At 43.5% G+C, this 14,027-nt stretch overlaps 1 protein-coding gene across 2 annotated transcripts in view; it reads left to right on the top strand.

The window, feature by feature from the left end:
• The window catches only part of Clc-a (chloride channel protein 2), a 132,238-nt gene extending 118,432 nt beyond the window's left edge, over positions 1 to 13,806 (top strand). For both annotated transcript variants that reach the window (XM_077698746.1, XM_077698745.1), the window contains 9 exons: positions 2,168 to 2,304; positions 2,722 to 2,912; positions 4,544 to 4,658; positions 5,216 to 5,289; positions 6,598 to 6,645; positions 7,097 to 7,132; positions 8,086 to 8,190; positions 10,948 to 11,034; positions 11,305 to 13,806. In XM_077698746.1, the coding sequence (XP_077554872.1) occupies positions 2,168 to 2,304; positions 2,722 to 2,912; positions 4,544 to 4,658; positions 5,216 to 5,289; positions 6,598 to 6,645; positions 7,097 to 7,132; positions 8,086 to 8,190; positions 10,948 to 11,034; positions 11,305 to 11,514 (1,003 nt within the window). In that variant the 3' untranslated portion in view covers positions 11,515 to 13,806. The remainder of the gene's footprint in view (positions 1 to 2,167; positions 2,305 to 2,721; positions 2,913 to 4,543; positions 4,659 to 5,215; positions 5,290 to 6,597; positions 6,646 to 7,096; positions 7,133 to 8,085; positions 8,191 to 10,947; positions 11,035 to 11,304) is intronic.
• The last annotated feature ends 221 nt before the right edge of the window (positions 13,807 to 14,027 follow it).

The raw sequence follows: 14,027 nt of genomic DNA, 5'->3' as shown, positions 1-14,027 counted from the left end.
CATTATGAGAATCACTGTACCACAGTGTTGAAAAGGAAGGAATGCACCTTTCATGGTGTTCTGGGAGATGTAGGAAAGAGGAGCCCAGTGTGCTTGTGGTTGTTCGTGTCATTTCCATGCCCCTGTTGCCTGAGTAATGATTGTTTGGTAACTCACGCTCATGGGGAAAAGGGGTAGGGCATGTGCATGTTCCCTGCAGATATTATATAGGCTGCGCAGATATTATATAGGCTGGAAATCGAGGATGAAAAAAAAAAAAACTGTTCAGTATGCTGTGCATGCAGTAGAATTTTACTCCTAAGAAGTTGTTGTGCTTCCAGTGCTGCCTGTTGCGAAAGCTGGAGCCCTCTTTATTGCTGCCGATCTGGCCACAAATCTGGCCACAAAATGGCTTTGATAGTACCTACCTCCTTAGTAGTTAACTGCAGCTAGCACTTGTCACTCGGAGCACTCCGACCTTTGGGGTGCCATGAATTGGAACCTACCTTGTCTTTGAGAGTTTGAACAGGTTAAAACTTGCTGGCTTCTTATAAGAAGGCAGGGGCTCGACATAATGAATTTGTCTCGTGTGAAATTTATCATTTTTTTTTTCATTTCATACGCACTGATCCGTGTCTTTGTGAATTTCTATGCCACATTTTTGAGCTTGAAGATGCTCTTTATGTGAGGTAACTCCATCAACATGGGAATTGCTTATGCACCTTTTGAGCATTGCCATTTTGACGGTTGTTCACTTGAGTAGTAAGCTGCATGACCCCTTTGTACAAGCTTTCGGCAGCCTGAACAGCATGCAGTTACCCCGTATTTATGAGTGGCCGAAAGTTCTTGTGAACTCAGGTTAGTGGGTAGAGCATGGCAGTTCAAACAAGGCCACAGTATAAAGGATGGGTTTCAATAAGGTTTTGCGCACCAAAGCTACACCTGGGCTTATGAGTTTTGGCAAGGATGTCTCTGCGTTGCACTTCATGATACTGGTGGTTGGTTGGAAGTTGTCGTTCATAGTGCATCCCAGGAACAAGGCTTGGCGCCCTTGGTTTTGGTGGCTGAAGCCAGAAATTCACAGTCAAGCCAATCCTCACTTCCCCTCACTTATACTTCAAGAGAATAGCACACACATTCCGCTGGATCCACGAATACTGTCGCACTGAAAGCTCCAACATTGCGGAGAGTGCTGCCAGCATCTTGGGTACGTTGCGTCATCTCTGCCAGTTTTCAAAAGTGCTTTTGACATGCTTATCGTCAGGAAAACAATGTACGCTAGCCGCCCCGAGATATTCTAGAACAGTGGTTCTTAGCCATGACTGCCCCAGGGACTCCTTTTGGGCTTGCGAAAGTGATGGGGGACCCCATAATGGAGCATGTGTTGATTGGTGTCATAATGTCAAGAAATTTGTACTTGAATCTATAAGTCTTCTAAACACCTGTATGATGCCTTTTGTGGGTCTGTTTTTTTTTTCTTCTGATAGCTAGTGTGCTGTGCAAAAATAAAATGTTAAAATAGGTGCTACGCAGAGAAACTAATTGTACATGTAATGCGGTGAAGCCACCTTTTTGCATTGCAAGAAAGTTCTGTCAAAATCAAGAAAAGAATGGCGGGAGTAAAAGTTTTCAGGGAGGCTTTGCAGACCCTTCAAATGCTCTCGCGGACCCCCTGGGGTCCGCAGATCTTCTTTCAGATTTAGCTGAGCTGTCAGAACACCCCATAACAGTTTCTTTGCCAGAATTTTTCAGATTGAAATGATGTTTAAATGTTGAAATCAAAGCAACAAGTACAGGTACAAGTACAGCAAGTGCAGGTACAACAAGTACAGCGGCATTTTTCTCACGCTGCATTCAGACTAAGGAGATACATGGTGGTGCTGATTGATACTGGGGCTCTTCGATTTAGAGTCTTGGATTTACCGCAGATAGTTTGTGAGTGGTACGAGTATTCTCCCTGCCTGAGGGATTTACCATGTAAAGAATGAATGGCAGATTTCTTCTTGGGGAGTTCACCGCTGGATCAGAACTGATAATCCAAGAGCCTAAAATGCTGCAGTTGCATTCCCGTATTCGGGACACACATGTGACCAACACCAAGCTTTGGTTGCCTGTCTGATCCCTTCTGCGCGACCTTCTGCTTCCCTTTTGCATATGCCTGTTTCCCCTCTTTTGCGACTGTGAACAGGGCCCACAACATCTATGTCGAGGACATCATGGTTCGGGACATTGTGTTCATCTGGCAGGGTGCCACCTACAAGGACCTCAAGCTTCTGCTCCGCACCAATAAACGGCTCAACTGTTTCCCTCTTGTCGAGTCACCCGGTGAGCCTCCTCGTACCGACATTTTCGCACCTGGCACGTTGGCAGCCGAGTTTAGCACGAGGGTGGTAAGACTGTGCAGCATTTTTTTGTCGAGCTGCACATCATGGCAAAACAGCATAGCTTTCCTAAAGTGGCACTCCTTTATGGTATGTCATCCTACTGTGTACTCATCTGCCATTTTCTTTTGTGAGCAGCAGAATTGTGACCTAGGGAACGGGCGCACGACTATTTCATTCTTAATGTTTGTGAGGAGCACATCCTGATGATGATGGCCAAGTGTCATGATGCACATACTTACAGACAAATCTTTGGATAGAACAAGGCAGAAACTACAAAAAGGGCAACAAAAGAAAAAAAGATTTGTTTAAGATGTGTTAAGCCTCCCTCACTCCTCTCTTTTGTTTTCCATCCGTGCAGACTCGATGATCCTCCTGGGTTCGATACCTCGGCTGGAACTGCTGCGGCTGATGGAGCTGCAGCTGGGCCGCTGGCGGCGTCTCCAGGAGGTGGCCAGGCGTCGGTCCATGGACCTGACGGCACGCAAGAGTCCCATGGAGCAGCGCCGGCAGTCACGCTTTGAGGTCGTCCCCGTCACCAACAGCGGAAGGGTTCGTTTTTGTTTTGTTTTGTTTTTTCTCATATCCCCGTGTTTATTGCAACAGGCCTCACGGCACATTGTTTTGGAGTGACAGGAGGCCTGCTGTCTGGCAACAACAAGGATTGGACTGCGATTTGTGCGTGCAGTCACGGGACGAGTTCTTTTGAGTGCAATAGAAAAATCAAAAGCCACGTAATTCTTCCAGGCATTATGTGCCTAACGTGTGGTGTACACAATGGCAAGGCAACTCGTTCCATGTCTAGAGATGCATCGCTCACTTAGCGAAGGGCCAGGTTAGTCGGTGCATAGATGTATTAAAGCAAGACACACCCGTACACTAGAAAAAAAGTTGACATCACAGTAGCCATTCTGTCAGCTTTTGTGTCGGGTTGTTTTCCACGATGTGGATGGAGATTTTGTAAAATACACAGAAGAACTAATGTTCCGCATCACACTGGGCTCATGCCTATTGGGGAGCGGAATGTCAAGTCAGGAACTTGTTGTGACACTGGAGCACTCGCCTGAGTGCTTTGTGGCTTTACTATGACCCCTACAAGACCACAGAACTTTATGGAACTTTTACATAAATGTCAAAATGTTAGTAGTAATTTGAGTACGTATTTCAGGGCATGGGCACATACCGTATTTGCACAATTCGTAACGCGCACTAAAATTCAGCACCCAGAAACCACAAAAATATCTTGGCGTCGATTCTACTGCGCACACGAAATAATGCCCTTAACATATGTCTCAAAATTGCGCGAGAAATTTAATTGAACATAAATCAGCACACTCTGTAGGTAGCGAAAGCCCTTCTATGAACCTTCGCACTTTAAAATGTGGTCCCTTTGTTTTCGCCTATCGCGAACACACGACTCCAGGACACCTTATGCATGGGACACTGGCCTTCCATTTCAGCCAGGATGATTACTTTGCATTTAAACGAAGCCTCCATCATTCATCCGGCTGCTTCATTTCGGTTTCAAGTTTGTGGTTTTGGTTTGGAGTTTTGAGTCAGACTGCAACACGCAGGTATTTTTCAACACCTTTTTTCATTTAAAAAAGGTGTGCGTTAGAATAGTGCAAATAAGGTACTCATATAAAGCATTGACCTAACCTTAATGCAACCTAATTGGAAATTAATGGAATGCCTGATATGTTTCTTAGCGAAATTGTAGAAAGTTTAAACAGGGTGCATTATGTGTGCAAGAAAATATAAAAGCCTTTTTCAGTTTTTTTGAACCCAGGTAATCAACCTACAACTTGCAGTCCTTTGCAACAACTTGTAAAATCTTTTTGTTTGATTAGCACTGTCACACATATGCACAGTCGTCATGGTAGTTGTTTTCACTCTTGGCTGGGTATATGGATTGTTGCCATAAGAGGCAGCACAATTCTCATTTAAGAACCGTGTCTGCTTGCATGAAATTGTCAATCAAATGATGCTATTTGCGAGAGAACAGCTCATCCAAGGTTCCTTGACTCCAATTTGGAGATGGATTTTCAGTGGAAATTTTGTTTTGGTACTGCAACTTAGTGTTAGATCTTTGCATTGTCTGAGGCAGACATCACTTTTAGGGTCAGATTTCACATCCAAACCGTGCTAACCAGATTCATTTTTATTGGTTATTCTTATTGCAGCCATCTCCAAAATCTTCACCACCACCATCGCCTCCACTGACACCAAAGTCACCGAAGAAATCAATCCTCAAAGATTATGGCATGCAGTCTCCTTACTCTACGATCACATCCCAAGGTATTGGCTCCACTTGAGACAAGTTTGTTAGTTATGAAGGGTGACTTAATATATTAATCTGCAAAGCTTCAATGGATTCGTTGGCTCCCCGCATCCATGCTAGTCCCAACAGATTTATGCTTCGAAAACACCAGGCTGCAACGAGGTGGATATTTCTGGTTTGTGACCCACTAAAAGGATTGAAATGTGAACTACAGTGGACTCCCGTTAAGAGGAACTCAGTTAACGTGAACACTATGGTTAAGATGAACATTTTTGCTCTCTATATGCATATGCAAAATACCTCTACTTAATTTAAGACAAATTTCTGAACTCGTCTTAACGGGAGTCACTGTATTTCTGAAAGAGAATAATGTGCAGATTCTGAACTCCCAGCTTTTTTGTTATGTCAGTGCTCCTCACTGCTACTTGTTGGAAATAATTTATCTTGGAAAAAAAGACGTGTAGAAGAAAACAAGCTTCTAGTGCGCCATTAGCGCATTGAAATGATGAATTGTGCGGTGTCTTTGGTAAAAACAGATGTTTGTGAGCTGATGAGTCTGTAAACGGCTTTTCAGATTCAAGGCTAAGGCAAGCATTTGAAGTAATATTTAGGAAATCGTTAACCCTGCAAGATGTTAATCCTGACAAGGTGAGTGAATCATGACATTTTACGTCATCTTTTTTGTTTGACGTGTCAACGTTTCCTTAATTTTTTCCTTGCCTCATAAAGGGACGCTAAAATGAATTTATCGAACCCTCTCTCTTGTGGATGCCTTTTGTAGTTCGGTGTATGTATGTATGTGTTGTTTGACGAGGTGGTTTTAACCTTGCATACAACTGCCGGCAACTGCTCCACGTAGTCAGCCCCATTGTCGTATCGGAGACATGGAGAGTCACCACATATCACTTAGTCCCGTAGACCGCAAAAATCACAGCAGGAGCTGACGAACCCCTGGGCTCATTTCGAGTGTCAATTCATATTTTTAGTCAGTGTTTATATAGTTAAATCTCATTATAACGAGATGGGTTATAATGAAATAACACATGTAACAAGCAAACCGTAATTCCCCTTGGAAGTCCCGAAAGAAACCAATGTATTTAAAACCTCTTTTTGACGAGGTAAAATTTGCCCATTACAGGATTATCACGAACAAATTTCATCAGGAAATAAAATTTTGAGCCAATTTTAGGACAGTGCCAACGCAAATTTGAGATGGTGCACACGTTGCGCTCGTGAAGCCCACCGCGGTGGCAGAATAGTTTATTCTTCCACTGTGGTTCCCACCTGCCTCCTGCTGCGCACGGCATGCAGCCAATGCACGCGGCACGCCTGGCCTCCAGCCACAGCACGCATCGCCAACTGTTGCCACTCGCTGATGTCATTGAAGTTGGGTGCGTTTTTTTTTTTAACGGCTTTAGTCTTATCTTTTATCATTCTGCACGCGTGATCCGAGCAACATGAATACACCAGGCGGGAAGAAAAAGCGAAAGACAGAGAGAGACTATAATGCTATACCAGATGGCAGCTATGATGAAAGCTGTCACATCGGGCACAAAGCTGAGCGAACCGTCGTTCGAATCAGGAAGATGCATCGATGTCCGATTGCGGACATCTTTGCAGCGAAGACTGTTTGAAATAAGAGTTATGTATTTAGAACTGCAATAAAGTAGGTGCGTGACTTTTCCTTTTTTATCTCCGGAGTGCGGTTATTTTGTAGTGCACTGCCATGCGGCAAGGTGGAATTTTGCCCGCTATTTGTTTTGGGTAAGTACAATGCATAATATTTGCAGTAAATGCCCGTTACGGTTATAACGAAATATTGGTTATAATGAAAACAATTGTGGCAACCCCGCAATATCATTATGACGAGGTTTAACTGTAACTGGAAGTTAATGAGCCCTGCTGAAGTCATGTTTTGCACCCTTAGTAATGCTTCTATATCTTTGTCATGGACAGGATGCCAGTTTACCCAACACTCCCACAAGTACAAAACGTGTACAGCTGGTAAGTGAGAAAATTTGTTTTCTAGCTTTTTCCATTGCTTGCTACTGCTGCCTTTCTGTTTAGCATGAATAGGAATTTTCATGATGTGTGCTAGTTGACTAATTTTTTCATGTTATTTATACACTGTTAGCCCTTCTCTTGTCTGCATAGAAGGCTAGTTTTTTGGCACTAGTATTTTCATGTCATTCACTGAGTCTTAACCCCTTCACCATCTAACGCAATTTTGTAATCAAAGATGTGAATTGCACATCTAAGTTGTGTTATGGGCGTTCTTCCTGTACACAGAAAAAAGACCCGTCTCCACAAGCTGCAGATATACTCAGTCCAATACATAGAAATTAAACAATGCAAACACATTTTTATTATATTAGACCTAAATCCCCAAGTTACATGACCTTTGAGGTCACTATTGTACTTAATGATTGACTGGTGTTTGTTTGCATCATTGCAGCCTCGTGAGAGGATCATCGACATGTCTCCAGAAGAGGTATGTGGAGAAAACGAAGTGATGCTGTAGCTGTGCTCTGAATGCATCCTCTTGCCTCGAGCCGTGATATGCGACACCGCTTATGTGACGCAGCACATCTCCTAACAAAATATGCTATATTTGAATGCAGCAACCATTCCTTGAGCGAAGTTTGCTGCTATGCCTGTGGTAACTTTCGTGGCGTGCAAATGGGGCCATTGTCCCAACAGTACCTACTGAAAGTTCATATGATGCTTTAGCAAAGAACACTTAATAAGGTGCCACTGGTAATAAGGTGCACCTGCCTGTGCATTGAGTGAATGGCCCGGCTATAAGAAGGCTATCTTAAATAATCGAAACGTTAAGGTTGTAAAATTAAAACTTGGGTATTTTTACTGAGTGAAAAATGGGCACTTCTCTGCTTTTCAGCAGCGGCCATCAAGATACTTATTGAACATCTATGCGACAACTTGTTTCCTCAAAAAAAAAAAAAAAAAAAACGGCTTAGTTTGCTGAATGCACATTGTGAGGCATAGTGTGCCTGTAAGTCGAAGTGCCGCGAGTTTAACTGACATTAAGGTGCACATTTCACGTAGATGCCACATGCGTCCCATTACTATTAATGCCCCGTATCCGTTGCGTACAAAAAATGCGCAACTTTTGCGGCAGCCGTCTCTTGTGCACTTTGCTTTCCCCGCAGAAGCGCGAGAAATCTGGTAATTTTTATTTTGTCACAGTTAGTTGCTGGCTGCGTTAGAAAATGAGACCATTTTGCTTCAAATAAGCCAACATTCCTAATAAACGCACACTGGTGCTGAAATAAGCGTGGCTTCTTCAGCCTGCCTCTTTCTTTTCTCCTGGTGGTATCAGCGCACAGGCTAACCTCGGTGTTCTGCTAGCATGTTTTATTCCCTTTGCTATCTTTTCTCTTTCTCTTATCTGAAGTTCCTTCTTCTTCCATTCTTCCCAACCAGCAATTGTCGTGGGAAGAGGAGCAGCTGAACCAGCCCATAGACTACACCCATTGCCACATTGACCCAGCACCATTCCAGTTGGTCGAGAGGACCACACTGCTCAAGGTAGGCGAGTACCGCTACGGTTCTTTGAGAGCATGGGAAGTAGTGCTAAAACCAGGCAAGCTTCTTGGCTTCCACCATCTTGGCCTGCGTTAAAGTCTTTACACACCGCTCAACATGCTCTATATGTAGTAGCTACTTTGTGGAGCCTAGCAACAGGTGAATTGCAGCTCACAGTACCCTGTAAATGACTCAATACATCGAAAAGGCAGTACCGTATTTACTCGATTGTAATGTACCACTCTGAATTCTAATGTGGACCTTATTGAAAGGGAAGAAGTTTTAGCACTGGAGAAGCTGTTTAGAAACGTCGGAACCAGTGATTTCCCTACACCCCCCCTAGGGGGTGTGTAGACCCCCCCTAGTTTTTCTGGACACCCCCCCCTTGAATCCCCAAATTTCACTCTTGTCAGTCCTTGTATGGACCTTTTCCTCCTGCACATAAACACACATATAATTTACTTTCTTCATTGATTCGATGCCGTTCTTTGTTTACAACCGTAATCTTTGCAGAAGCTCTTTCAGCATGTACATTTAAAATGGGCAATTTGGCGAGGCGAAGCGCTACGGAAGCTAATCCTGGCGTTTTAATAAATCAGGAGCGTACAATCGGTGCCTGATTTATAAGTGCTGCATAATTCGTGTACTACCTAAACATTGTTTCAAGGACTCAAATTTCGTCACTGGACCTGGTAACAAGTTCGAAAATGTCCTTATACGTTGAAAAATGGCGAGAAATTAAAAAAAAAAAAAAACTGAATACGGACCTTTCATGGTAAAAAATGAATTTCTCTAAATTTGTTTTTTTCTTAGATTGAATAGAAAGCACCGCCTCTCAGGTGTATATATATATATATATTTATATATATATATATATATATATATATATATATATATATATATATATATATATATATATATATATATTTATATATATAGAAAATGAAAAACGTACGTCACGGGGATGAGCGTTTGGTTAACAGACGTCTATTATTTAACTAGTGGGGTAAAAAACAGCTTTTCTAGTTTATGAACCCCCCTCCCCTCCCCCAGAGCCATTGAGACACCCCCCCTTGATTCGATGCCTGGGGAAACCCCTGGTCGGAACTTCACTTATTACTGGATTAAGAGCAGCTCTTACTCACTTTCTAATCACCGTATAGTGTACAGACTAGCATACAGGCTCTGCCTCCCTACTCAGATGACAAATATTACAAAAAAAAAAAAAAGTTCAGTGACGGGGTGGCTTTTACGGAGTGCCAGCCTCTTTACAAGCAGAAAGCATACCACTGTACCACAGGAGACTCTCGATAAACGGAACTTCAAGGGATTGAAAAAATTAGTTCAGGAGTTCTGTTTACTGAGAGTTGTGTGAAAGTGCAAATTTATGTGCGTACACACTCTTAAGAATATTTCATGGCTACATTCACTGTAAAGTGAATGTAGCTGATAGTTTTTCACAAAGCAAGAAAACTAAAGAGGTTTAGGCACAACATTCACAAAATTTATTTGGCAACAATGAGTCATTGTGCCCCAAAAAAATGCATGAAAATGCATCAAAGACCCACTTTCGAAGTCAAGAATGATGTCCTTTCTTTTCTAATGTAAGTGCATGGGGTGCACGTCTCGGGCCTCAACTTCACGAGTGCTTACGAGCCATTGAATTTAGAAGACGGCAGCACGGTAATGAAGCATGAATAGCACCACGATGGCACAAACGAGGTGGGGGGAGCTAAGCCCTGTAACCTCGGTGACTCCAGTCAGGACCAAACGACTAGAACAAGAACTGGGATGGTGCATTCGCCACGCTAACACGGCCGAGTACTAACGAGACCAGGCTTACGAGGCCCACGTGGCTTTAAAAAAAAAAGAAAGAAAGAAAAAGACTAAACAGCCGGACCTGGAAAAAGCTGATGTTATTAAATAAGCCTCTGGTTTGACAAGAAGCCATTTTCGGTTCCGTTGACAGAGTGAGGCGGAAATTTTAGTTGCGAATACTGAAAGTTTTTTTACTTTATCTGAATACAAAACCAACCAACTTACAGGCTCCAGTTCCGTTTAGGCGGCAATTCCGTTTATGCGATTTCCGTTTATCGAGATTCTTCCGTATTACTCTAACTGCTTTTTGTACCCAATTGGGTGCAACAATCACTTGCAAGGCACTGCAGAGCCTTGCTGGCAGGGCTGTGACCTCTGTGCTATTGTGAGGGGAAAGCATGGAGGCGGCCGAGGTAATGCGTGCAGTTCGCCTTTGCTCTCTGCAAAAAGATAATTGCCTCCTGTGCCTCTATTTTTTCTATTTCAGTGTTTGCCATGTGGGGACTGTGGAACACTCTGCAGTGGTTACCCCGGCACTAAATGAAAATTTCACGTTGTAGATGATTGTCGAACCTATGGCACCTTTCTCATGCAAACTTACAACCACGGCTGCCCTGTGATTTCGATAACAATAGGTAGTCACGAACACTGTTCTGGTTTGTTTTTGGTTATAATGGGAATGTAATTTTTAGACGTAATTTTCAGGTTAGAAAATGAGCACGCTGGAATTAAGTACATGCAATAACAGCACTGTTGGTGCAAATGACCATGTCTGTTCTTGCTGTTAATGTGGCAACTGTTGGGGGCATGCATTGTGTCTTCATGTATGGTTGCCTTTCTAAGGTGGGATCGAATTTGTTGTGCACGGCAGCCGTCACAGACATACCATGTTTTTAAAATTTTGCTCAGCTTTTACTCTTCTTGTTTTGCCTGCTCCTTTAGGTGCATTCCATATTCTCCATGCTGGGCCTCCAGCATGCCTATGTCACAGCTATAGGCCGTCTTGTCGGAGTGGTGGCCCTCAAAGAGGTGAGCCTCCTGCTGCTACCTATTTGCACGTTATTGTTTTTAAAAGGCAGTGCGTATACATCACCAGACGAGACTGTGCTTCCTGTTGGTATAAAACCTGAGTAATTTATATCTCTCACTAGCAATTTTAGTCACTCTAAAGGGTTTGCAAGTCTACCGCTTTCAGTGTCATGCTGCAAAAACAGAAGCTGGCATTTTATTAGCACAGAGCAAGAAGAGTTGGACCGTAATGGGCAGCCTTGTCTGTTTCTTCCTGTTGCATGTAAAAAGCTGAGGAAGGCAATTGAGAAGATGAACAGTGGTGGTTTCTCGAAACCGGCTGGCGCGCCGGGAAGCGAGCTTCCCAACGGCGCAGCAACGGGGGCCGAGGCTCCCTCGGAGACACAGTCAGAGTCCGAAGACGCGGCGGAGTCTTCCTCGAAAGCAGCAAGGCGGAAAAAGTCCATCAAGAAGTCGGAAAACAAGGGCTCGCCCGTCTGACACCAAGGAAGCCACAGGATGTAAAGCACAAACACTCGTCGAGTACTCCAGGCATTTGTTCCATATCAAATGTGTTGTTTATGTGCCGTGTTTTCTCGGAGGCCACACAGAACGCTCCGGCAGTACTTTTATTCACGAGCTTACACTGCACTAGGAGCAGGTGATGCTGAAAGGAAGACTTTTTTTTAATTTGTTTTTGTATGCCATGGTGTAATTTAAAAGTAATTTAGTAGTAATTTTTTGTGTGTCGACTGAAAGACTGAAGGCACTTCATATGTGAAAGTTTACATTGGCAGGAGTTATGTTACTTGTGCGGTTTGCCAAGTCTGGGCATGTATTTTGAACTATTGTTCATGTGTTTTTCATTGTGAAGAATGACTTAAATGTTAAAAAGAGAAAAGACCAATTACGCCTACAGACATCCTTCTGCTGTTTTTGAACAAAACTGTCACACATTGCCAGTTTCCCACCTGGAATTTGGTGTTGGATTCTCATAAGATATTTCTTGCAGCCAACAGAGACTTTAAAGGGACACTGAAGGTAACTTGTTGAACTCTGCTTTTTTGTGTATGTGTGTGTGAATTTCGCAGTTAAACTCGCGTAATCCTATATTTCCTTACTTTCCAGATGTCTCGAGATTTTGTCTATTAATATTAAAGGCCAGCTGCAGTGAAAATTTCGACCTCTTGAAAACCCAGTCTTATGACGACCCGCTTCTTGTGACGGATCACCGCGGTCCACGAAAACTCTGCATAGAAACAATGCATTAAAAACCCCGATTATACAACAGTTCAGTGCACACAGTCCACTTCATACGACGGTCCTTGGTGGGGGTAAATCGGCGCTTTTCCCATATTTTACACCGCTTCGCCGCCTCATCCCGACCGTTATTCTTAAACCCCAGCTTGACGCTGCTTGATGTGCAAAGGTCCGCAGGCGGGCAAGACCACTTGCTGAACAAACGCAAGCAAACAGGCGGGTACTGGTGATCGGGAGTTAACCTTCGACAGCCCCACGCGGCAGCAGAATGCCAATGCACCAACTGCGAGAAGTCATAGTCAAGGTGGCCGGTGGACCGCAAATTTGAAGCTCCCACTCCCACCTCTCCAAGCCGACAAACGTGAAAAGATATGACACAACTCCACGGCGATGACCGAACACCTGCTTTCCTCGCAGCTCGATCCAGGTTTCTTCCTTTCACAATGCTCTCTCTCCCCTCTCTCGGCTCTCTGCTCTGCAGTGTCTTTCGATACCGCACTGTTGTTGTTGCTTCGTTCCTTTCTTTCCCGCCTTTTTTCCATCGCCACCTCGTACTGTTGTTCATTTTGCTTGGCCTTGGCAGTTTCACACAATCGCCTTTTTTTAATTCTCTCAATTTGCTCGGTCGTAAGGTGGACTGATGGGCTAGCGCCAGACGGCACGGGGGTTGCATGGTGTGCAACGCATGGCTGCTGGGCTAGCACAGACGCTATGGAGGGGAGGGGAAAACAAAATAGTTTTTTTTTCTTTTTTTAAGAAACTTGGTATTTTAGCTAAAGGTTCAAAATTACGCAAGAGTGCGCTAAATATAGTAGTTTAGAATAGTTCTTGGCAAACCTATCACGCGAGACTGTCTACCAGGTTGGCATTTACCCATACCCTGATCATACGACACCCCAGTTATACGATACTTTCACGCGGTATTTTGGAAGTCCTACTTTTGGGGGTTCTACTGTGAATGTATGTGTCTGCCTAAATAGACTGTGAGGGTTCAAAATATCACAGCTGAAATTTGCATGCGCACGCCGCAAGCGACAAGCAAAAATCCACGATTTTGAAACAGAAATTGAGAAGAGCTTGGCCGTTACTACCAGGTTGAAGTGACTCATCCGGCTTCAGGGCTGTTTGCGTGATTTGCTGGTGGGCACAATGTTGTCTGCCGTGGAGCTATTTTTGACATTTCTAATTGATTAACAAGGAATTTTGTGGGGTCATCATTCATGTCCCAGTTGGTTTTTAAGTTTGGCCAAGGTGAAGTTTTGCTGCAGTTGGCCTTTAAAGATAAAAAGAAGTGAAGGCGCAAAGTGCTTTGCAATTGCTTCATGTTGCACTGGTTTTCAGTGCTGTTTGATGGCATTTTAGCCACCTTCAAAACTTTATGTTTGCACATTTTATAGTTAACTTGACACGGTCCCTGTTCAAGCACAGTTTTCACAGGATAATTTTGTCCGGGATTCACTGAATGCTGCCCTGTGAAGTTGCGAGTCTGTTGTCATAAGTAAACTCGTGGGGAGGATTGTGCAAAAAAAAAAAGTCACTTTTTTTCTTTTTTTTACGACAAAGTGCATGCAAATTGGCCACAAAGGCTCTGAACGTGGACTACACACTGTAAACTAGCAGAATAAGCTATTATGCGATGTTTGCAACTTACTTTAATGTCTCTTTAACAGATAGCGTTTTGCGGACAGCGAAGGTTTAGCAAAGCTTCCGTTTGTCTTTTTTATGTGCTCAACATTTTTTACGTGGCATTCCAG

The sequence above is a fragment of the Haemaphysalis longicornis genome, unplaced genomic scaffold, assembly GCF_048455015.1.
Source record: "Haemaphysalis longicornis isolate Haplotype H1 unplaced genomic scaffold, Haemaphysalis longicornis Haplotype H1 scaffold_2, whole genome shotgun sequence".
In the NCBI taxonomy this organism is placed as follows: Eukaryota; Metazoa; Arthropoda; class Arachnida; order Ixodida; family Ixodidae; genus Haemaphysalis; species Haemaphysalis longicornis.
This window is presented reverse-complemented; position numbering and strand designations above follow the sequence as displayed.